Consider the following 26,475-nt stretch of genomic DNA (forward strand, 5'->3'; position numbering starts at 1 on the left):
TATGTTTTTTTTTTTGTTTTTTTGTTTTTTTTTATTGCGACCACCGCCTCCACATGGCTTTATGCATAAAGACAAAAGCGGGCCAATTGGACTACATTAAAGGGGTTGATAAAGATTGCATGTTATCTCCTAGGATAGGAGATACCAAGCTGACCATTGCGGGCCTGAATGCTGAGATGCCCACCAATTAAGAGAATGGACCCCTCAACAGTGTGGAGAATGATGCTCCCAATTTTACTTATGCACATGCTCCCTGCTGCCCCTCTCAATTGCTATGCAAAGCACCCTGGTTTATCCACCACTGTTATAGATGGTGAAAGAGAGTGCTGTAGATATTGAGCACTGTTTCCAATACTATCATACTATGCTCGACCTGCTCCCCATTTATTTTTGAGAACGAGACTCCTGTTCTCCAGGTCGCTTGTTATCAGTGGTGGTGCCAGTGGATCGGACCCTCACGATCAGCTTGTTATCTCTTATCCTATAGGACATGGTTTAACCCCTTGAAAAACCACCGCGCAGTATATCTGACTCTGGTTAGACCATTATCAGTATTACTGTCTTGGTAGATAGAATTATACACCTGGCAGGCATGCTTTAACACAAAATGAGATTATAATCCCTCTATTCTCACACATATCAAAGGCAGTGGCGAGATAAAAATGTCAAGAAAATTACTTGCTTTACCCACATGGAAAGGTAAAAGATGCGGTTCTTAGGGCAGATTTACAAGGAATATTTAACATTCATGTGACCATGACTACTAATGAAGGTGGCCATGTGCACATAATGTGGGACTAGAATTGAAATAAAGAGTAAAAATATTCTTAGTTCTGATTTCATTTTCCAGGTGAGCTGTATGCTCTTGATCAATGCCTTGATCAGTCAAGGAGAAGAGCTGGATTTCCGAATTCACATACGCAGTGAATTGATGCGCTTAGGACTGAATCAACTACTAAAGGTAAGAGGTTGGAGGTTACCTTCACATTGTCTGCTTAACAGGATGACCTGTTTAAGGACAGCATATTGTAGCTAAAGTTCTGTACGCTCATATGCAACACGGTACATTTGGCTGTAAATGCAGGAGCATGAAAACACCGCACTCGCAACACACAAACTATGTATTAGTTCACTACTCCTTGTAGCCAAACAGCCCAAAGTTTTATGTGATCGTCTGGCTACTAATAATATGGACCTGTAGCTGTAATATGCTGCTCTTACATAGGTTAACCTGTTTAGTGGACAGATCTGCTTTAGTATTCTCCATTTTCATCATTTGCCGGTCACTTTTGTTTTAAGGATTTACAAACCATGGAGAATGAAGAACTGAAGGTGCAGCTGAATGTTTTCATGGATCACTGTGAATATGATGCTGAGGACTTGCGCGGGCGTCTGGATGACATCCGAGTTGAAATGGAATATCCTTTAACTAAAGTCTGGTGGGTGGAGAGAGAATTTCAGTATTGCAGCAGCTTGTTGTAAGATGAACACGCAGAATTCTCATGATCCATATACAAGTTGTTTTTATCCTTTTGTCTTCACACTCTGTCACAATCTACTCGATTTAAATTAAAGCTAACTAAATTTAAAATGTGCTGAAAAACCCAAACTCTGCTTAAATTCAAGTAAAAAAAAAGTCAATACTCTCCTTTCCGATGCCCCCCGCAGCAGGTCCATCTGCCGTCAGCCTCTACTTAATTTTTTTATGTGTTGGGCATACTGGGGCGTCCGTATATACTGGGGGCAGGGTTACATGTGTGAAAAGCGTGTAAATAATTATTTTAAGACTAAATGTTTATTTTCACAAAATTTTAAAGGGTAAGTACAAAAACACATATCACAGATTTCTATGCACATATTTCATGGATGCATTATTGATTAGCATCCAGGAATACCACAGTTCAGGGTGTTCAGAGTGTAAATTTTTCATAGTAGAGAACCAAAAAGGACATAAGAGCAAAACAGGGCTGCTATCTGGTCGTAGTAGCCTGTTTTACAAAAAAAGTTTTTATAGATCTTTGCCGATGTATGATACTATCTAGAGGGGTTCATCTCAAGTCCTTTCAGTCGCTGACTATTAGGTCATTGCTATCTGCCTTGTGGCGACCTCAATCAACTTGGCCCTCTGAGGTTTCCACTATTCTGTGGGTATAGCGTCATTGCTATCTGCTTAGACTTAGCCTTGCTTGGCCATTCTGGGTTACATGTCTGTTCACACACACTGGTCTCAAGACAAAAGGGCTGCCATCAAGTAGTAGTAGTGGCTCATGACACATACTGAGCCCATATTAGTCAAACTATGAAGGCCTAATGAGCCTTTCCTTACTACATTTGTCATAAGAATCATTTTTGAGCTGATGGATTATCAATAATTCTTATGGGTTGTACTATTTTCTGCAATATGGTAATTTCACCACTAGGTGGCGCTATCAGATTGTAGTTTTAAGCCTCTCTATTGCAATGGTTTATAGAAATTACTGGATCACACCAGCATTTCATTATGTGTAGTGCAGCATCGGGAGGAGTCTTAATATATCTGGAAACAATAGGCACAGAGTCAACATAAAGAGGTTGTGTGAAGTATAAAGATGTAATGGGAGACTTAAAGAATTATTAAAAAACCCATTAGAAAGTCAATAAATTTCCTGTAACATTACTGTGTATAAAAATGTTGAGGACTGAATAAGCATCCAACCAGCAATGTCTGGGATTAGGATGTTGTAGCCTTATTCCCTTGTTCCAAAGCAAATCAGTGTAAAAAAAAAAAAAAAAATTTGGTGAATTGTAAAATCTCCAGCTTTAGGTTCATTAAATTACAAAGGGCCTGGATCCACATGTTACCTAGAAATCCAAACATTAACTGCAGGCTTCTTATCTACAAATTATATGCAATATAAATTATATTATATTGAATGAAACATAATAGCTATGTAGTACGGTAACATGTAATGGTAAACTTGTTTCCTCCTTATTGAATAGCCGAGGATGCTGGCTGGAGGTCAAATGCCAGTGTGGTACTGCTCCGCTACAAGCATTGTGTGCACAGACCTACTAGTTAGTTTTGCCATGTTATGTGTGTATGAATCCTTGACTCTCCTCTTACTGATGTCCAAGAAGTTTTCCAGGTTCTGCACAACACCGTGAAAGACTCTTCAGCAGAACAACTCTTCCTCTCAATCATGCAGCATCTCCTTCTAATCCGAAATGACTATGACGCCAGGTATGGGGCACACATGGGTAGATGGAAAACCTATAATGAGCATTGTATGGGATATAATACTCATGGCCTTACAGTTCTACTTTGCCAAAATAAAGGCTAGGAAAACCGTTAACTGCAAAGAGTGGCTTAGGCTACTTGCATTACAACAGGACCATGACGCCGATGACTGTGTATAGATGTATATGTAAATATATATATATCACACTTTATTCCTGCCCGAGTCTGCGGCTCATCACAGAGTCATCGGCGGGTGTGGCTCTGACAGTCAGCTCATGTATCTGGCCATGTAAACAACTGATGTGTATGAGCCTATATCAATACATGAGTGTCTTAGTCATTGAAACAACATGTCCCTAAGCACATCCTTGAGTCTAAGGATCATCTTCTGCGATGGTAAAATAACCATAACTTTGTTGGTTGTAGCAGGACTGTGAAAAAGGAATTTATATTCCAGGATCGCAACTGGACTTGGTGGCAATGTCATCATACTGTTCCCACAGCCCCACCCCTTTGCTCTTAGAGAAAGCTGTGAGCTCTGCTATCCTGTTCAATACTACAACAGTCACTCTGCTTAAAGTTGTTTTCCCACCAAAGAAAATTCTCACATTTCAATCCCCTAGTGATGTTAACACAAGAAAGATCATTTTAACCCCTTACTTTACTATGTTATTGTTGTTTTAGCTTCCATAATTCCCTCGGCAAAATCCCAGGGTGTGGGTGGGGACTCTTAGCAGACACGTTCTGACCCATCTAGTTCTGTGGGGTGACAATGTGGGTACATTATCAGGGTACGGGTGTAAATACTTTCATCTGTCTTCTGACATTGCACTAACTCACATAGAGAGAGAGAGAGAGAGAGAGGACAGATCAGAGATGCATAATATACATATCAGACAGAGGCTGACAGACTTTTACATTGTTACGCTGTGAGCCATGCTACATCTCACAGACATGTGCCTGCCTCCCTTTTCCCCCAGATCACTTATCTCCTTGTAGTTTACAGACTCTCTCTCTACTGATGATGTCCTGGCAGGAAGTGATCAGTTAGTGTCTCTGAGCTCCGTGCAGGGGGTGTGGCTACAGACAAACTGGGGGAAGAGAGAAATCTCTGCTCAAGGCTATCACATGCAAATCCAAGATGGTGGCCCGACCCAAAGTCGGAAGTTACAGGGTTGTGTCTGGGGGCAACTGAAATTATGTGCACCAGGACTGATAGAGACAGGTTGGAATTATATCTGTGAAATGTTGTATTTTTGTTAATAACAGTGAATTAGAGAATTTTATTTTGTTATCCTGAGTACATGTAAGAAACTGTTCTTTGTGGGAATACCCCTTTAATGTAGAGAACTCGAAGAACTACAGTGTGAGGACACTGCCCCAAAGCATTCCAGCTACAATGCAGTCCAGCTACAATGCTGCAATCTAAGTAATATACATTTTCTTCCTTAAGAAATCCAGGATTGCTTTAACTGTTTTTTCCATTTTTTCTTAGTTTTGGACCACATTTTACTTATTTTAAAGGATAAATAAATTTTTTTTAATTTTGTGAATGGTAGTTGTGCTGTGATATCTCTGTTCTGCCAGCAGATGGCGCTGTTACTCCACCCGATGTGCCCAGTGCTCATGTTCTCATCCTTCTCTTAACATTCCTCTACCTGCTTCATGAGCTGGATATTCTCTGTGTAAATAGAATAGCAATCAAAGCCCCATTACTTTTTAGGTAATATGTTAGGAAGCTGAGGATTGTTAAACGGTTAATGGCCCAATGTTAATTGTCTTAATCCTATTATAAGGAAGCAGTCATGGATGCTGGTTGCTTGGTTATCCTTCTCCTATCATAGCTGCTTGTTTCCTCGCTGACATCCTCATAGTGCAAGAAGATTATCCCCGCAGCTTTGTAACAAAAGGTGCTGCGGTATATCTCGTCCAATCCCTCCCCATTGTGTAAGAGAGCTATGTGTACCGCTATAATACCACTTCAGCCACACCAGCTTCATCTTATTCTAATACCGCCATATAGCAAGGCGCACACTAGATGGGTACATTTCTATTAGACTGGTCTAAAGAACTGCTGTAGAGTTATACAATAGTCTGATTTCTATAGATGACAATAGTATTCAATATATAATTTGTGTTACTTAAACCCCCCATAGCCCCTTGTGAATGGGAAATGGGCTAAGTGTAGCCGGCCAATTGTTTGATACATAAAAGCTTCGTCCTTTCAGATTTTCAGAGAATGGAACAAGAAACGTGCAGGTTATGTGTGTTACAGATATAGTACAACCACTACACCAAAAATACTATACCAATACTTCATCTTCAATTGGTTATGACTCAGGTTAATGCCTAGACTGGTTTGTGTTAACCCTAAGTAACAGGAAAAGCTATATATTCACTCCCAGCTGCCATCATTGACCTGTACTTTGTTCAGTCACATCTTATAGTTTTTTTTTTTTTTTTTTTTTTAAAGGTGCCCATAATACATGTAATGAAATTTAAATGAATCCACCCAAAATAAAATTCATAAAAAAAACTGTGATTAAAAAGCATTGCCCTTAATGGGTTTTTTTTCTATGGCTGCACTGAAAACATTACTTAAATGCAACTCAGCTGAGTTGAGTCCAGTGGAGTCCTGCATATTAAATTTTACTGGCATTGCCCGCCTCATTGTTCCTGATTGACAGGTCTTATTGCTAGGACATGCTGCCGTATGGAACTAGTATTTAGGGACCATTTGCCAATATTTCACTACAGACAGACTACAACTACGGCTCTATTTATTTACTATTAGGGGTACAAAATACTGTCAAATGTTTTGTACAGTGCCTTGCTGGAACATTGAAAGAGTTACAACTGTTACATCAATGCGCACTTCAGGTCATGTGAAGGGGTCCATGAACATGAACAGGTGCCTGCCTGGTCTGGTGCACTGGAGAGGAGGAAAAGCGATCACTAATTGCCCCTCCCCTCTCCATAGAGGATAGTGGCCGTTAAGTATAGTGAGCACCTGCTGTGGGCACCATAGACAACTATGGGGGACCTATATGCGGCTGTGTGCATGGGCCCTTACCCTGTAACATTAACATCTACCTCATATATGTATCTGATCGCATGAAATCACAGCATGTCTCCATGGGAAGAATAGAAGTCAGATGCATAGATGAGATAGATGTTATTGTTACAGGTAAAAGAACCTTGGATGACATGACATGATGACATGAAGTGCTGAATGGTGAGGAGGCAAATGACATAGAAAGCAATAGATGGGAGGGCATGGCCAAGTAGGACAAGATAACAATGTTTTGGCTAAAACTACATTTAGTTAATGAGGCTTTATGAGAATCACTTTAACAAAATACTTTTAGCTGGCCAATGATACGCCGTCTACATATTTAAAGAAGTAATTCGTTTATTGGTTTAAATTTATTTTTTTTTTTTATTCTATTGTATGTTTTTTTTTTTTTTTTTTTTTTGGGTAAACCTGTAAAATGCATCTGATTTCTGATTGGAGGTCTTTATTTTAAAACAAATCTACCATCAAAATCAATCATGAAAAACCAGAAACACTTACTTTTGAGATTCAGCACACAGTGGGAGTGGAAGTGTCAGGGCCGGCTCCAGGTTTTAGTGGGCCCCTTTATGGGCCCCCCCTTCAGTAGTCACACTGCCCCCCTCCCCCGCGTGGACACCTCCTCCCACCTCCTGTATACACACTGCTACCCTCTCCCTCTGTATACACACTGCTACCCTCTCCCTCTGTATACACACTGCTACCCTCTCCCTCTGTATACACACTGCTACCCTCTCCCTCTGTATACACACTGCCCCCCATGTCTCCCCCGTCACCTCACTGATGCAGCTTTCTCTGTGTGGTCACTGCTCTCCCCGGCAGGGCATGTGACCATGACGTCATCGCAGGTCCTTCAGCCTCCGATGCAGCAGCTCCTGCCGGGGAAAGCAGTGAGTGACTGCAAATGTTCTCATAGCGATCTGTGTCCGGAAGACACAGATCGCTATGAGAGACGCCCGACACTGCCACAATTGATATGGGGGCCCGAGTGGGCCCCTCCAGTACCCCGGGGCCCCGGCACTTGCCCTGGTTAGCCGGGTGCTGGCGCCGGGCCTGGGAAGTGTTCTTGGAAGTGGGTTGATATTCATAATTTTAAAAGTTGATTTTAAAAGGAAGGAGGCCATGGAAAAAGCAGCAGCACTCCGTTGTAATCCAGTGAATCAGCTGTCCTCTTTATTAGACAAAAACAGAGTGTCAAAATGTTGCATGCATTTTTTTATTTTTAAGTGACCCTGGTTTATCATCCTTGATTTTGATGATAAATTTCCTTAAATCTTGCTCATTTACCATTTCTCTAGTGCCCACTTGCTGCCCTGTAAGCCAATGTGTACTCTTCCTCACAAGAGGGCATGGAGGAGGGGGAGGGTTACCCTATGGGTGGTAGATGAATACTGTGTAGAATACGGTTATATTTCAGGTGTGTCCCGTTACTTTGGAAAAGTGTCTAAAAAGAATGAAGCTAAAACTCCTCAACATTACCAAGTTTAATAACATTTACTGACTAAATGTCCGCTCCCTGTGTCCTCCACTTAGAATGGTCAGATGTTCTAGTCTAATGTGTACGATACAGCAGTGACCGTAATTCTGTGTATAACCTAATACATGTAGGAATTTGTTGGCTGCTATGGAGAAGCGGCATGTTAAAGGGTTATTAAAACTGATTTTTATCTAGCAAATATTCTCTTCAAACAACACGATCACCACTGATCAAACTTTCAAAATACAAAACTTCAAAGAGGTCCGGTCAGTGAACTTCCCCCGAGAAACCTTCCGCCACGCTGAGACGCCTCTGGTCACATCTTTCAAAGACCGTCACAACTCACTTTTTTCTCCTACTGCAATTTTTTTTTTTCTTTTTAATCTGTGTTGAACTAAAATTTCTCTGTGATGACAATTTCACACATTTCTGCAGATCAACACAATTTCTAATATACAAAGTTTACAGAGTTTTTTATTTTATCCTCTCCCTCTGCAGACCACAGTACTACAAGCTGATTGATGAAGTAGTGTCCCAGATAATCCTGCGCAAAAGCGGAGCTGACCCCGACTTCAAATGCAAGCGCTTAAGTGTTGACATTGAAAGCCTAATAGGTATGTGGGGGTATTGTGTGTGTAAACTGATGTACATGTGGTATAGAAGCTGATTAGAGGCCACGTTTTATATGCTGATCAATACAGATTAAAAAATATGAATATGGCAAGAGTTGTGGGTGGTCCACAAAGTACAATAACCCCATTCACTAGAGAAACTTTATAAACCGCAAAGACTGTTCATTTGCACGGACGTTTAAAGACAATTAAAAGGTAATGGGTCCTGTGTGACCAACCTACTTGGGCTTAATCTGTAGTACAATTTGTCTCTCCACAATATCTTCAATAGAGTTTACTGTCTAAGGGAATATCAAACAATCAATTGTATTCTCCTCGAATTTCCCTTGAATGCATCTTGGTAAATTTTTATACTTTTTTTTTTTTTTTTTTTTTTTTCTACCTGCAAATGTTTGTTATTTTTACAGTTTTTCTGTAATAAAAAAAGTAAAGTAACTTTACTTAAGGTAAAATCTGTCAAAATCTGGTCTTTAGCTTTTAGAATACAGACAGCATTCTATAATATGAAGTAGAAATCTTCAAGTGGATCAAGAGATAAGGAGCTATTAAAAAGAAAAGAGGATGGAACATATTATTATTCAGAGTATGAATTAAAATGAGAATTTAATAAAGCATCTTTAATAAAAATAATACATTGTCTGAATTGCTCTCAGGTATTCTATGCTCTGAAAAGAACAAAATGTAAGCACAGTGTGATCTTCATACCATCCACCTACAGTGAACAATGCTTGCTCTTCCAGGGTACACAGCCAAGTAATCAAGTGTCCTGACCCAACATTGCCTTCGGGAAGAGAGCAAATGAAAGAAAAAAAAAAAACCTACTTAAAGGGAAATCGTCACCAGATTCCCTAATAAAAAATGCATAGTTCCTATCCCAGAAAATGGTATGTAAACCTATCTGGCACCCTGCCTGTAGGAGCATGGTGTCCCAAGGGCATGTGCTATTCATGCAAGACAGTGTTTTTCTCAGCACATGTCTGCAGGCAAGTCCCTACTCCATGGGGCTGGTGAGTCCTCCTCTGCCTTTCACTGACATGAGGTGAGAGACACACTGCCTTGTATAATAGTACATGCCCTTGGGACACCCTGCTCCTTCAGACAGGGTGCCAGGTAGGCTTACAAACTTCATTTTCTGGGGATAGGTACTATGAATTTTTAGAGCTATGGGAACTTGTTATTGGGCTTATTAGTGAAAATCTGGTCAATGGTTCCCTTTAAGGGTTAAATCTATGTCCAGTGTTGCAACTGCAGTTGACGAAAAACTGTCCAACTTTAGGTCTTGGGTAACCAGATCAAGTCACACATTTTGCGGATATAATATTGGCACAGACTATACAGCTCTCTGTTATACAACACTACCAAAACCTGTACTGCAAACATTCATATCTTACCCCTCAGAATGCTGCCTTGAAATTAATTAACAAAAATCTACCATAAAAATCAAGCAAATATAAACCAGGCACACTTACTTATATTCAGGCACTGTGATTGTGCTAATTTTCTTCTATTTGTTATTATTTGTTCTATTTGTTATTCCTTTTAAAATTAACTTTTAAAATTATGTTAATTAGCCAGAAGTTCTCTGGGTGGCGTTACCAGAGCCCCTCCATGCTAAAGCATCACAGGTTGTTACACTGTGAAGGAACATTTCCCCCAGGCTGAAACTTTCTCTGCTGCTGTGAGATTAAATCAGGCAAGGGGAGGGTGATGCATTTTAATGGCCTGTGAAGCTGCAGCATGGCAGAGCTCTGGTAATGTCCCCTAAAGCCCTTTGGTTTCAGACTGTTATACTGTGCAAAATGCTCCTTCACAGTATAGCAACCTATGAAGCTACAATAAAGAGGGACTTAGGTGGTATGGGGGACGTTACCAATCTCTTTAGCTCTTCTCATAATTTTAAAGTTAATTTTTGAAGAAAGGTGACCATGGATAACAAATATAAGAAGATTACCACAGTAATGGTGCCTGGATCTATGATTAACTACCCCTGGTTTATCATGCATGATTTTGATTTCCTTTAAAGTGATATTCCCTTCTGTAATATTTTATAGCTCATCCATCTATCAGAATTCTATGGGCAGGCTTGAATTTTGTATAGAATACAGAGAGAAATATAAAGTTGCTTTTGGGTTAAAACCATTCATCTGTTCTAAGGGGCCAGGGAGCAGTGTCTTTGAAAGACAATGGAAGACAGTGTAGACTCTGGGTTGCATGGTCTGCCTCTCCCCAGAAATAAAGTGTTGTTTCATGTGATTGGGGGCCAGATTAGAGTAATGACATCATTCCCTTTCTCACAGTTGCTGCCACATGTTTGGCAACTGAGTATTACCTGCTATGACTAAAGGGGGCTGGATGTCTTGACAGTGTAAAGGCACTACTTCCTGGTAACTTGGATCGTATGAATTATTTTGATCTCAGAGCAAGTATAAATAAAGGAACAAGTTGGTTAATAACATCGCTCAGCAGTGAATACTCTTAAGTTTTTAGATGTCCTGGATAATCTTTTTAATTCTGACCTATCCATGTGCACCTACCTTTCCATTCAGTGCAGCCGGGGCGTTAAAGAAAATCTGTCACCACGTTTTTTAGCTAGTGACAGGTTCCTTTTAGAGCCCTACTCACTATCTAACCCCCTTCTTTTAGCTCTAAAAATTGTTTCCCTTAGATCCCTATAAATTCAGAGTTATAAACTTGCCTGGTATCTAGGGATCTTTCGAGCCAATCGAGGGACATGACCTAAAGTCATATGACCAGGATGACCTCATCACGGGTACTTTGGCCTTTTAACATTAGCAAACTGTACCTCATGCACATGTCTGACCACATTAAAAAAAACAGAAGCGCAACAGCCTGCATGGACTTCTATGCCTCTCCGTGCAGGCTGCTGTGAGCTCATGTGATATGCTGTGATTTCATGAGATATGTGCTTGGTGTACAGTTTGCTAATGTTAGAAGGCTAAAGGACCTCAGATAATGTCACCCTGGGGTCACATGGGGAGTAGCTGCTGGATTCAATGCAAGAAGGCCATGCCCACCTCGACTACCGTAACTAAAGTCATTCTTGGATACCAGGTAAAATTATAAAGTTAAATATATATGAAAACATTTTAGTTAAAAGAAGGGTGTCAGTTACTATGGCTCTATGGGAACCTGCCACGAACTGTATTTGTGAATAATGTGACGGGTTCCCTTTAAGGAAGGTGACTTATAGGTGACTGGAAGAGTATTGGTTTGACCAACTGTACAAAATTTCGCCACACTAAAAAGGGTGTCTTTGTGGAGATCTTTCCTATTTTCATGGTGGAGGTCCGTCACTGTTCATGATAATCAGTATCCCGTTCCCCCGATTTATTAGAGTTGAGCATAATTCCTGCTGCTTCAGTAAATTTATGCAGCGGTCAGAGATTGCACTGCGATCCGTACTGCATTCACTATAAAAAAAAAAAAAAAATTCCATATGCTTATTCTTGGCTCATATAAAAATAAATTCCGTTTATCATGTTATCTTTACAGTATAAAAATATCTCCACAGCAAATACATCAAAACTGTAATGATTATGTGTAAAGCTTCTGTAGAATCAAAATGTCTTCACTTCCTTTCAGATCACTTGATTGACAAGAAGAAGGTGGAAACAAGTGAATCCAAGGCTCGGGATTTGGTGAAAAAGGTAACGAGCAACAAATAATATGGGTTGATGTTTTGAGGCTACATTAGCCCAGGGAATTGTAATAATGGAAACCATAATGTAATATGTATGACACAAAGTTCTGATCTGCTTTGATCTCTGTTTGTAGCCAAGAGATGAATATCTGCACAGGTCCTGTGATGATCAGAGATGTTCTGTGTGAGAATGCTGAGCATTGCACTGGACCTGTAATGTGCCAGGCTTTTGTAATGGTCACAAAACCTGGAAAGTTTCATGCTTAGAGATCATGGAGAGTGCAAAACTGTTAATTTTAACTTTTTTTAAATTTATAAAATGTAGTATCTTACAGATTATAGAATGTGCCTTATATATGAGGCTACCCCAGATTTATACTGTACATAGAAAAAGAATAAATCAATTTGACACAAATGAAAAGTTCTCTGGTGTGACACACCCATCTCTGAAACGCACAGCTCTGCTGCTTAGAAAAGTATGTGCACACACAGAGCTGCGGCATAGAAATGTATGCGCACGCACAGCTCTGCTGCTTAGAAAAGTATGTGCACACACAGAGCTGCGGCATAGAAATGTCTGCGCGCGCACAGCTCTGCGGCGTAGAAATGTCTGCGCGCGCACAGCTCTGCGGCGTAGAAATGTCTGCGGGCGCACAGCTCTGCGGCGTAGAAATGTCTGCGCGCGCACAGCTCTGCGGCGTAGAAATGTCTGCGCGCGCACACATTTGATTACAAGAGGCAGACCACTTTTAGCACAAATTTCTCTTGTCTCATGTGTTAATACTTTCTGAACTTCTCTACACTTTGTCAAACTACTATGCTAATTTTAGGCACAGGCTTATGGGTTTGGAATAGCTTCTCCAGTTTGTGGGAACAAAGGCGACACTGCACCCCATTAGCCTCTGCAGTCCTTTTTACCTGCACATCCTTGTCGCTCTTTTGTCAGACTGCCAGTTCTTTTAAAGCTCTGTGCACGTGAATATCGTTTCCCCCTCCAAAAGAACCACTAGGACAGTGATGGCGAACCTTTCAGAGACAGTGCCCAAACTCCAAACCAAAGTCCATGTAATCATCGCAAAGTGCCAACACGAGTATTTAACCTTAAAATCACATTATACCACTCTATAAGGGCCATATAATACTGCTACATGATGACCAGAACAACCAGATAAATACCACCATACTGATAATAAACAGACCACTAAAGAAAGTCCAACATTAGCAATTATATCACAAAGCAGGAGAAAATACAGTGAGGAACACTACCCCCCATACAGTGAGGGACGCTACTCCCCCATACAGTGAGGGACGCTACTCCCCCATACAGTGAGGGACGCTACCCCCCCCATACAGTGAGGGACGCTACCCCCCCATACAGTGAGGGACGCTACCCCCCCATACAGTGAGGGACGCTACCCCCCCATACAGTGAGGGACGCTACCCCCCCATACAGTGAGGGACGCTACCCCCCCATACAGTGAGGGACGCTACCCCCCCATACAGTGAGGGACGCTACCCCCCCATACAGTGAGGGACGCTACCCCCCCATACAGTGAGGGACGCTACCCCCCCATACAGTGAGGGACGCTACCCCCCCCATACAGTGAGGGACGCTACCCCCCCATACAGTGAGGGACGCTACCCCCCCATACAGTGAGGGACCCTACCCCCCCATACAGTGAGGGACGCTACCCCCCCATACAGTGAGGGACCCTACCCCCCCATACAGTGAGGGACGCTACCCCCCCCCCCATAGAGTGAGGGACGCTAAACCCCACCCCCCCTATCAGTGAGGGACGCTAAAACCCCCCCCCCCCCCCATACAGTAAGGGACGCTACCCCCCATACAGGGGCAGTATGAAGGATTGTTGAATTCGGCAGGGGGTGTGTAGGGTAAAGTATGTGTTGTGTGGTGGAGGGTGGGTGCACTGAACAACAAATCTGCATGGAATCGTGCAGGTGAATTTATCTGCATGGATTTTACGGGCAGGTGTGGTGATTTATCAAATCACCACATATGACATGTCTGTGGCCAAACACATATATATACTGCCCTTGGTCTGGAGATCTGGGCACTTTGCCCTGCTGTCACGCGTGCCATAGGTTCGCCACCACTGCACTAGGATGTGCAGGCAGGAGGGAGCGCAGAGGCTGCTGGGGCGTGAAGTGGCCTTTGCTCCAGCAACCCGCAGAGGCTATGCCCCAATAGCCTCTGCCGAAAATTAGCATATTGGTTAAAGTGTACAGTAGATGAGATTAGAAAGCATTGTTGGATTAGAGAAAGATTAGTTTAGAATGTTACCGGGAACCTACCCTCAGATCTACCTTAAAGGGGTTGTCCACTTTAAGGAAATAATTGATATTGTTCAGGTAATGAAAAGTTATACAATTTTCCAATATACTTTGTGCATCAATTCCTCATTTTTCCAGATCTCTGCTTGCTTTACTGCTATTGAAAGCTTCTATATTTACTTCCAGTGGATAGAAATCTGTCCATGGTCATGTGATGTCACACAGGTGCATGAGCTGTTATTATCACAGAGGGTAATCGGAGATCTAGAGAACCACAAGGAATTGATACAGAAAGTATATCGGAAAATTGTACATTTCCTTACACAAGCTATATGACTTATTTGCTGAACATGGACGACCCCCTTAATAGTTAGATTCCTGACAGTATAAATCCTTTTAATAGCTCCCCCTAGTGGTGTGAGTGATAATACTTTTGGACAGAACAGAACAATAATCTTGTATAGGATGTTTTCACCCATCACCTTTTATTTCCTGTTAATATTTCCTTATTTTTTTTGGAAATGCTCTTATTTATTTATTTAGTCTTCGGCACTTGGCACGGATCACAAGCGCCCAGTGTTTATTAGTCTGCAGCTCAGCATTTTTGACCCTTATCAGCAGAGCGAGGCCCGCATGTTTACTTTTTCAATTTAAAAAAATAATTTAGCTGTCAGCGTGAGAAGAGATAGTGCTGTGGCCGAGCTGTCGGGTGGCCTCACCCTGGAAATTTCATTCCAAAGCACGATGGGGCTGATAGAGTGACCTCCAGGCCCCGGGCTGATAGGGGATAATTGAAGTTGTGACTGGGATGTAATTAGAGGGGCCGCTGGATGTCAGAAAACCTCTCTGCTGTTTCTCCAAGACTCAGACTGCCCTGCAAATTATTCCTTTCTGTTTGCGAGCAGCTTAGTGGACGCTGCAAATTGGTTTTCTACCAAATGTGGTTTCCTGCATTAAGTACAGTTTGGGAAGCGCACATTACAATCATTACGTGACTGGCATGGGAAGCAGTTGAAGAAGGGCACAGCCATGTGGACTTAATTTGTCTGTTCATGAATTTTCTCAGATAATAAAATGGTCTCCGGATATAATTTATATCATCACCGCTTCAGAAATTGCCTACAGAAATGAGATTTTTTTTTTCCCCAGCAATAATCTTTACCATCAGCTTCATAGCTGATAGTGTGTAGGGATGGGTTTAGGGCCCCCTGGCAGAGACAGCAGTCAGTTGCACCTGTGGGGGTCCGTAGCATCAGGATTTTAAGTGGAAACTGGTGTGTCCTGTAAGAGAATCTGCACACATATCGGAATGGCTGCGGAATTTACTCCATAATTCTGAAGCCTTTCCGCAAATATCAGGTTTATGCTCCATTTTATGTTGTGTTCTTCAAGACTGACAATTAATAGCCTATGTTTAAGATGAGTTATTTATTAAAAGTAGTCAAAGGCCTGACAACCTGGCCCTGCACATATTAGGGTGATGTCACACATGGTGTTTTTAGGCCGGTTTTGGGCCGTTTTTAGTTAGTGCGTTTTCAGATCCTAAAAAACGCATGTGTTAAAAACCACATCCGTTTTTTTTTTTTTTTTTGAAAAAGCATGCGTTTTTGTCCGGTTTTTCGAATTTGCGCAATTAAAAACTGCCCAAAATGGCCTAAAAACGCCATGTGTGACATCACCCTAAGATGGCTCTGTTCACAGTTTCAATGTTTGGTGTCTCCCTGATCATTCTGACCAAAAAAGTAAAAGGGAATGTGTCATTTGGGCCACAAAGTGCTCTGTTCGTTTCACTGCAAATGAAATATGGAGTTTGGAATATTTTCCAGCTTCCCAGTACATTGAATGGAAAAATAAATGGTGTCATTATAAATTACACTTTGTCCCATAGATAAGCCCTCTGTTACTGTAAAAATAAAAAGTTATGGCTTTTGGAAGGTGAGGAGTAAAAAACTGTTCAAGTCTGTAGGCTTGTTCTTAAAGGGGTATTATGATCTGGACATTCACATTTAATTTAATCCCTTCCTGCTATGCTCCATACTATTACGACACCACATTGGGAAGCGGGTATGGAGAGTGCTCAAGGGCAGAGCCTGTGCTCAAATGCCTCTGGTAAAGCTGCCATAGGAATTGAAATCCTGGAGGTGCATATGCGCCATGGTTTTGGATTCAATCATAGGCACATTGTCAACTGGGGAACGGAACAAAAAAATTAAACACAAAGAAAATAAAGGGCCACGTTAACAACATGCAATTGAAGGGGTTAATTTATCTGGCATATATATATATATATATATATATATATATATATATATATATATATATATATATATATATATATATTTATATATTTATTCAATTATATACATATACACATTTCTTCAGTTGCGTGTTGTTAAAAAGATTGTATTGTAAAAATAAATGTAGCCATGTTGTTTCTTAGAAACAAGATAGCTACAACATAGCCTTGGATATGACCACCCCCACAGTCTGGCAGCGATGGTCACACATGTGCTATTGAGTTCTGTGTCATCACCTGGATACAGTGTTCTCTTCCACAGGACGGCTGTTAGACCTGCAGTAACTCCCACACATTTCATATACAAAAACTTTTTGTTTATGCAATCACTCCAGTAGCGCTGGTCGTATCCAAAGACAAGAATCTTGTTCTAAGATTGTATTTAAAATGTTTTAAGTAACTTGTAATTGAGGTGTGTGTGTATATATATCTATATAGCGGATTAATTAAATTGAATGTCAATTCCCCGATGAGATGCTGAATTTGTATGCAAATCAGAACAGGTGTATTTTGTAACTGCAACAAAATAATAATTTATTCCCTGTGAAATTTGAAATTTAGTAATTTCTTTTTACCAAGGATTAATTATCGAACTTTGTTGTAGACACCAAACAGTTGATATTTACGGCCTTGAACTAAATTGTGGTAAATTACTTGAATCTGGGTCATCCAGAAGTCCATTTGTAGCTAGGAATCGTCTGTAAGTTGGGTGTTTTTAAGTCAGCAATTGTTTGTAATGCAAAAAACGGAAGGGGTGGGCATTAAAGTGTTTATGCGGGATTATTTTTTTGGTTTCACTATGGGCCTCAGGGAGTATAAAAACAACATAAAGCATATACTCACCCCACTCTGATAGTGTTGTGCTGCTGCTCACAAATGACTTGTGCTTGTATATGGAGGCTCAGTGGTGATGTTACGCAGACACGATAGCCAGGTGACTATACTGTGTTGGATGGTTTCATATCCCCTGGGGCCCATAGTAAAAGAAAAATAAAATACATTCATCGTGAATAAACTAATGTGTGTGAGAGGTTGGAATCTTCTGTTGCATAAATTTGTAATGTAATATAATTTTTTTTTTTTTTTTTATGTCGATGCTCTTTTCTAATCCTAAATGTCTGAACTTGTGTATAGCTGGATGCGGAAATCACTGCAAGGCATGAACTCCAGGCAGAAATCAAAGGCAAAGAAAGCGAATTCGAGCAGAAATTATCCGATCTCCAAAAAGAGAAGGAAACGCTGGATTCTGAGAAGCAACAGATCACCACTGATAAACAAAAACTGGAAACCGAAGTGTCTCAGCTCTCCGAATCTGTAAGTCGGATACATTTTCAATACTATTTTTTCTTCTGTTCTACCCCTTCAATGGTAAGACACTGCTTATGTCAACTACCCATTGTTGTGTTTGGTTGGAGTGGAAGGCCCTCACTTTTGTTTATGAAGCAAGGAGGCTAATTGCTCTTCTTTATGTATATAACTCCATTAAAGGGAACCTTTACCCCATGGAACTACCGTATTTTCAGGACTATAAGGGGCAAAAAAATCCTTTGATTTTCTCAGAAATCAAAGGTGCGCCTTATAGTCCAGTGCGCTTTATATATACATGAACCATACTTACAGACAACATCTGCCTTGAACTGTGCTCAGGTCTGCCACTTGCTGGTCATTCATCCTTATAATCAGGTGCGACCTTATAATCCGGTGCGCCTTATATATGAACCTAGACATTTTTGCAGGTATTTATTGATGGTGCGCCTTATAATCCTGTGCGCCTTATAGTCTGAAAAATTCAGTACTAGCCCCCATTGGTAGGGTATGAAATGTCCTTTTAAGAATTCCCCCTTTTATGTGACCTCTCGCCAAATATATACACAGGCAGTCCCCGGGTTACATACAAGATAGGGTCTGTAGGTTTGTTCTTAAGTTGAGTTTGTATGTAAGTCGGAACTGTATATTTTATCATTGTAATCCCGTCCAGAACTTTTTTGGTCTCTGTGACAATTGGATTTTAAAAATGTTGGATTGTCATAAGAATCAGGATTAACACTAAAGCTTCATTACAGACACATTTGATAACTGTTACAGCTGATCAATGTAGCCTAAGGATAAAGTACAGTAAATTACTAATATCCAGAGGTCCGTTTGTAACTAGGGGTCGTATGTAAGTCGAGTGTTCTTAAGTAGGGGACCGCCTGTGTGTGTGTGTGTGTGTGTGAATCCAGTTTAGAGGCTGCAAGGGGGACGTCAAAGAGGAGCATCTCTTCCGTCAGATCACATCAGGCGTGTCTTTATCTGCAACTAACATTTCCAACATGTCTTTGAAAGGGAATCTGTCTCCATTCTTTTACCCCACTCTATGAAATGTCTTTCCTATAATTCTTTGTTTAACGTGATATCTTACCTGTTAACCTATAAAATAATCTATCCCAAAGTCATACAAATATGACTCTTCTAACCCTATTTTTATATGAGCTCTGTCAAGTATAGTTGTTACAGGGAGAGGGTCTGTTCAGAAGCCCGTTTCTTGGTTTGTGTATCACCTAGAAAAATGCTTTTTGTGTGATATTAAAAATGGGAATCTCCTCTTTTTTTTTAAATCACATCATGGTTGGAAATGTAAGTTATAGAGAGAGTTCCAGTTCCCACCTATTTTTTTTTTAATGGTCTCAATTCCAGTTCTGTAGCTCACAGATCACATCACTTAATGTTTTGAGAGTGGATTCTTATCCTAAATATAACACACATTTTCTAAGTATTATAGAGGCAAATAAACTTGACTCATCTCAAATCAAAATAAGGTGAGAAGAGTCATATCTGCCTGACATTGGAGGAGATTTTTTTTTTTTTTTTAAATAGGTAAATGGGGGCTATTTCCATTAAGAGGAAATTCTAGAAAGGACATTTCATACCCTAGTAAAACCTGGTGACCGCTTCCCTTTAACTCTCTGAATCTCATAGAACCACAGGCTTGATGTGATCTGAAAAAAGATGTTCTCTTCAATTTGACATCATAAGAATAAAGCACTATAGGACCAAGCATCTGTAGTCATCCTTCAGCATCCAAATTTGAGCATCTCAAGCAAAATGTCATCTCACTTTCACATGATTTCGGTGGAGATTTTTATTGTTTACATGTAAAAGGGTGATATTTCACACAAGGAAATCTAGAAAAGACATTTCATACTTTGCATGATGGAGCTAGCAGTAAACTAAAGTCTGGTGGAGCAGACGGCCGCGCATGACAGTTGCCAAGTGTGGCGCTCGGTGATCTCCGTTCGCTCCATAGAGATTAGTGTAGCTGAACGGTCATGCACGGGCTCCTGTGGATAGGGCTTTACTTGCGTTCGTGGAAAAACCCCTTTTAGTGGTGCTTGCTAGCTAGAGGTAGGTTTTCCTCTTGTCAGCTACGTTATTTCTACATCGTAAAATCTGCTATACAGTGCTAAGCAGAATCAAAGTTGAGTATGAAATTTGTAGGTATTATCACAGTTTCAAAATGGCTGCTTCTGCTGTGTAGGGAAAAAAAAATTATATATTTTTTTTTACTTTATTTGGATAGCCTAACAAAATTGCCCCACGCTTGTTTGAAGTCATTGAGTACAATGTACCTTTAACATATTTGGCGCAGATATGGGCTCTGATCGCGAGTCCCACTGGCAGATTGAGGCTTAACAAAAGCGCATACATTTACTGAGTTGCGCATTGTCAAGTCTCATGGATTTTCCTTCTTTATCCGTGAAGCTTTTATTACTCTCTTTGTTCTGTCAGCGACTAAGAAAAAGGAACGTGAAAATGGAAATCCAACAAAGCTTTCACCTCGGTCTGCTTCTTAAGCCATAAAATGAATAATACAGTAGTTAGACGAGAAATATAATTACTAAAAAAATCATGGTTTCAGCCTAAGACATTGAGTGCTTTTTTTTAAAGGCACAAATCACAGCAAAATATTATTTTTACACCTGCAAGGAAAAATATATTCTGTTCCCTTCATTGAGATGTGGTAATAATCATTATTTAAGTTGCAGAGAAAATCTAAAACTTTAATGGACTACGTTTTATGAAGGACTGAAAAAAAAGTTTCTTTAGTATGAAAGTGCTGTGAGTGGGAAAATGTAAAATACTGTGTATCTGTATTTCCTATGAGTGGGCTTTAATCATGGTTTATCTGCTAATGTACCCATTTATAAGAATTGTACCTTTGCAGGTTACTAAACTGACAAAGGAACTTGAAGATACGAAAAAAGAAATGGCCACTATGTCGGTGTCTACTGTTGTCATACCAGTTCCTCCTCCACTTCCAGGATCAGGATCTGGACCCCCGCCGCCGCCTCCTCCTCCACCACCTCCTCCTCTACCAGGAGGGTTTGGACCACCACCACCTCCTGCTCCTCCCCTCCATCCTTCCATGGGAGGACCACCTCCTCCTCCCGCCCCTCCCCCACACTTTGGTGGACCCCCACCTCCACCACCACTTCCTGGGGCATTTGGCGGCGTTCCACCCCCACCTCCACCACTGCCAGGATCTGGTATTCCTGTACCACCACCACTTCCAGGAGCTCCTCCTCCACCTCCTCTTCCGGGTGGTCCTGGGATACCACCACCTCCACCTTTTCCTGGTGGTCCTGGCATTCCACCGCCACCACCTTTTGGTGGTCCTCCTCCACCACCAGGACTCGGAGGGTGGGGTGCACCTGCACCACCCGCTCTCCCATTTGGATTAGCACCGAAGAAGGATTACAAACCGGGTGTACAGCTGAAACGACCAAACTGGTCAAAGGTAGGTCCAGCTAAACATTTTTTTCTTATGGGAGGAAGTATTTTAGGGAGCATATCCGGTCATATTTTATAGGTTTAAATAAATTACAAATTATGAAAAAAAAATAAGAATTTAAAGGTTTGTGTGCTTTTAAATGCATTTTCCAGCGGGAGAAAATTTACTTGATGGAGTTGTCCACTTACAGCAAATAAATGATATTGTTTATGTAATTTAAAAGTCTACAATATCTGCTTTCTGACATTTGACAGGAAGTTTCATTGTTTACTTCCTGTGGATAAACATAGGTCTGCGGTTATGTGTAGTCACACAGGTGCACAGCTCGTTATCACACAGCTCTGATTACTCTCTGATGTCACACAGGTGCACCACTTGTTAGTATTAGAGCTGTGTGTTATATTGAGCTGTGCACCTGTGTGACATCACATGACCTTGGATCGGTGTTTATCCACAGGAAGTAAACCATGACAGCAGCCTAGAGATCTATGGAAACCATGAGGAATTAGTATAGAAAAAATATCAATTATTTGTTGAAAGGGGAAAACCCCTTTAAAGACGAGACCCTTGTATCTCTCCTGACTTGCCTGTTTTAGTAACCACATTTATTCCCCATGAAATAGCAAGCTCTTGTATACAAGTCTGTTGTTTATTCCTGACATGTGGCCCCTCCCCTCTGTCTGATCTCCTGCTGTTTTGAATACCAATATGACAATTATTGTGAATGATGCCCACTCAGTAAATCACTGGCAGAGCCATGTCACTGCTCCGGCTTGACTAAGTGGGAATCTCCAAGCATTTCTTTTGGGTCAGAAAACAGCAGGAATCGGGGACCCTGGCAGAATTTGGACTGCGGTGGTAGAGAATTTAGATAACAGATTTCCCCCCTTTATTTATGTTGGGGGGGCCTTGTTTTTCTGGTTTCAAGTGCAACAAACTTCACAGTGCAGTGTGTACACGAGGAGCTTATTATATGTACAGGCAGTCCCCGGGTTACATACAAGATAGGGTCTGGAGGTTTGTTCTTAAGTTGAATTTGTATGTAAGTCGAAACTGTATACTTTATAATTGTAGATCCAGACAAAAAAGTTTTTGGGCCCCAGTGACATTTGGAGTTTAAACATTTTTTGCTCCAATGGGACCAAGGATTATCAATAAAGCTTCATTACAGACACCTTACAGCTGATTATTGCAGTCTGGGAATATAGTAAAGCATTCAGAAAGCTTCCCCAGAAGTCAGAGGGGTCTGTCTGTAACTATGGGTTGTCTGTAAGTCGGGTGTCCTTAAGTAGGGGACCGCCTGTATTGTAATATGTGTTTTTATAGGATCTTTTACTTTCCCATATGGAACTCCTTTCATTTATCTTTTTTTAAAGGAGTATCTTCATTACCATGGAGAAAAACTCCTATCAAGTCATTGTCTGGAGCTAATGAATCGGTCTCAATATTCTTTGTATGAAGCTATAATAATATCACACTTCTGAGTATCTGTAATTTCCAAGGACAGAGATGGAACAAGTCTACGAGTCTTCAGCTTTGTTTTACATAAGATAGAACGCACGTTCACGTAGAATTTTATGAATACTACGCAGAGACAAATGTAATGCACACTCAGCATTGTGTATAGGCCAAGGCTGAGGAATGAACCGTTTATTCCTCATCTATTCACAGCATTTACATACAGATCAGCAACATATACAGTGGCTGCATATTACAATTAACAATGATTTTAGATACAGGCAGTCCCCGGGATACAAGATACAGACTGTAGGTTTGTTCTTAAGTTGAGTTTGTATGTAAGTCGTAACTGTATACTTTATCATTGTAACCCCAGCCAAATTTTTTTTTGGTCTCTGGGACAATTGGATTTTAAAAATATTGGATTGTCATAAGAACCAGGATTCACAATAAAGCTTCATTGTAGACACCTGTGATAACTGTTATAGCTGTTTATTGTGGCCTAAGACTAAAGTACAGTAAATTGCCAACATCCAGAGGTCCGTTTGTAACTAGGGGTCGTATGTAAGTCAGGTGTTCTTAAGTAGAGGACCGCCTGTATTCCCCTTTTTACTGAGGCAGTTCAGTAGCGTTCCTCGTACAAGCCTAACATGTAAGTATGTGTTTGCTAGCTACACCATATGGGGTATGCAAAATGGTGGTCAGCTAATATTTTCAGAAAAAGATTTTTTTTCTTTTATGTGTCAAAATCAATCTTGACTTTGTTTTCTGCAGTCAGATATTTAGTTTTGTGTCTCTGTTGGACTGGAGTTCATTCTACCCACTAGAGCAAATTATTCTGGGGGCTCGCCCTCAATCAACCACTAGAAAATATACTATAAATTTTGTATTTTTTTTCCTGGCACCCATTATAGTTTTGGAGCCAGGTCCCATCAGAGGATCCTCTAGTATTGTGATGGGCCAGTCCTACCTTCACCACCTTAATATTCTTTCTTTAGGGTTTTTGGAATCCTGTAAAACCCCCTGGGGAGCAGGTGGTAATAAAAGATTTCAAAGTACCTACCATGCTCAGGTTTCAGTGACGTATTGGTGTTTCTAGACTTTGCATATATTATCTGTGGCAACTGGGTCCATATTGGCCTCCTTGTAGCACTGGATGTCACAGGAGATCACTTGTGTCCTAAAAGCTAAGTCGCTGCATTGCTGTGGTCAGCAAAAACAGGAATACCACCGGACCACTGGAGAACCCCCTTAAAGGGAACCAGTCATGCAAAATAACCCCCTAATCTAAATATATTTTCCTAAACTGCCATTAGAGAGCATTGCCTCTATCCCTTCATTGTCCCTCTACATGCCTGTAAACCTAAGCAATGAGGTCCTAAAGCTGTATGCAAATGACCTGTGAGATGTCCAATGAGAGTCATTAGCATATTCAAGCCGTCCAGCTTATTCATGAGTGGGAGGCACAGCCACACCCCCAGTGCTTGACTGACAGCCTGTATAATGATGTGCTCCCTGGTTCTGGCACCCCCTGCAGCCTGTGTGTGTGTATAGGAGAGATACAACAGCTCCAGGCAGCCATGTTATAGCAGAACATGTCAGGTACTTGTGTAGCTGATGTCTGTGTCTATCACATGTGTATTAGGAGGGTTAGCATGTCAGCAGTTGCAGCACTCACACTAGCAATGCTTTACTATACATTACACACAGACTTGAGCAGGGGGAGGAGAGGGGAGGGGTAACAGGGGTGACATCACTGCCTCTGACCATGTGACTAGCCTCATTTACATAATAAAGAATATATGATTTTATGATTAATGTATGAATTGACTAGATAAAGGCTGGGATGGGATCCTTGTGAGCTGCTCCAACAGCAGGTAGTAGTGACAGGACAAGTGACACAGACCTGATGACAGGTGTCCTTTAATAACAGACAGTGTAGTTCTGCTTTTAAAACAAATTGCTATACACTATTTTATCTTCCCATTTTTTGGATGTGCATTATATAATCCTGACACTATGAGGAATGTTATTCACCTTATACTGTCTCCTATAAAACCGTATAGTGTTCTTGCTGTTTGGACCAAGCATGTGCATTCTACCTAATGGACCCAATGTGGATGCCATGTTGCCAGCTTCTAGTATGACAGCATATTGGTGTGAATAGTGTAATATATCCTTCCGTCCTACACATGGAGTAAGCGGTGACTGGGTGTCTGGACGGTGCTGTACTTTGTAGTCTACTTCTGAGGATGTAGCACATCAGATGCGCTTTGTCTTGCCTCTTCTCACCCCGCCTGCAGCTCCTGATTAATGGACTCTCTCTCTCCAGTTTAATTTCACTTAATTTCATTTTTTTTTCTTATTTATTTCATGTTTTGTGGCCTCTGCCTTTGGAGGAGGCATTTTGAAGGCAGCGCCATGGTAACGCACAATTTAATAATCACATTTCATTTGGAATATGCGAGCGGCAGATAATTACCTCGCTATAAAAAAAAGAATGTGATTCTTTTGTCATTTAAATTGCAATTCCTCTCTGTTCTTTTTTTTTTTTATTATTATGATATTTTGGGGGATACAGATAATTAATGTGCATATCTAAGAGATCATTACCCTGCAGTCGGCCTACGGGAAATCGTCTGGATCTCAACGTGAGCCAAAAATATCGTCTTATATCCGCTTGCAGTTTGCGTTGATGGTTAAAACTTGCTCCTCGCAGGTTCCCTCAGAGTAACAAGGCTACAGCTCTTTAGAACTGACACCGAGACGCATTCTCACACCCTCTAATCCATAATGTGCTCCATCCTGCTTTCATCCATAGAGTTCTTCTTCACCAGTCATTCACATTGCAAAGTTCTGAAAGAAAAACTGTTTTGTAGTCTGCACTTGTTACATCAAAGTCGCTCATCATTGCTTTTTTTTTTTTCCATTTTGCTCTTTTTAGATTACTCCCAGAGAGCTCTCAGAGAAATCTTTCTGGACCCAGGCAAAAGAAGACAGATTTGAGAAAGATGAGCTGTTTGCAAAAATAGCCCTCACCTTCTCTGCGCAGACCAAGAGTGAGTGATCCCAGACGCTTTCTTATTCTTGTAAGGCATGCATCAAGCTGACATTACTCTGATTAGAGGGTGTCTCATTGTCAATTTGACATAAATGTAGCTTGAATATGGTACCTGCTCACTGGAATTCAATTCAATGCTATATCGCAACATATTAAAGTGGTAAACAACGTTTACAAAACTTTTTTAGGCTAATCTTAAGACCCTAATAAGGTCACTCTTATCATACTTATCCTGATAAAGTTTGGCAGTAGCTCCGGGGTCACGTGACCATCCAACAGCAGGACCCGGGACTTCCTGTGATGTCCCTAGTTCCGCTTCCTTCCAAGGGGATGGAGTCATTACTATATGCACACCGCTCAGTGATACCACTCCCTTATGAATGGCGGGAGGCGATATCCTTGGCATGAACCTCAGACCACTGGTATGGGATTGGTAATCATAAATTGGGTGTTCTTGCATTAATGACCGCATGGCCCCTTTATTTGGTGGAAAGCAGCAGGACACAGGTCTCACAGGAAATGCCAAGTCCTGCTTAC

At 41.0% G+C, this 26,475-nt stretch overlaps 1 protein-coding gene across 2 annotated transcripts in view; it reads left to right on the forward strand.

The window, feature by feature from the left end:
* The window catches only part of DIAPH1 (diaphanous related formin 1), a 72,465-nt gene extending 46,506 nt beyond the window's left edge, over positions 1-25,959 (forward strand). For both annotated transcript variants that reach the window (XM_072145724.1, XM_072145725.1), the window contains 8 exons: positions 851-961; positions 1,300-1,418; positions 3,104-3,220; positions 8,266-8,381; positions 12,003-12,067; positions 17,783-17,962; positions 20,853-21,425; positions 25,822-25,959. In XM_072145724.1, coding sequence (XP_072001825.1) covers positions 851-961; positions 1,300-1,418; positions 3,104-3,220; positions 8,266-8,381; positions 12,003-12,067; positions 17,783-17,962; positions 20,853-21,425; positions 25,822-25,944 — 1,404 coding nt within the window. In that variant the 3' untranslated portion in view covers positions 25,945-25,959. The remainder of the gene's footprint in view (positions 1-850; positions 962-1,299; positions 1,419-3,103; positions 3,221-8,265; positions 8,382-12,002; positions 12,068-17,782; positions 17,963-20,852; positions 21,426-25,821) is intronic.
* Positions 25,960-26,475: the final 516 nt, after the last annotated feature.

The sequence above is a fragment of the Engystomops pustulosus genome, chromosome 4 (genome assembly GCF_040894005.1).
Source record: "Engystomops pustulosus chromosome 4, aEngPut4.maternal, whole genome shotgun sequence".
NCBI lineage: Eukaryota > Metazoa > Chordata > Amphibia > Anura > Leptodactylidae > Engystomops > Engystomops pustulosus.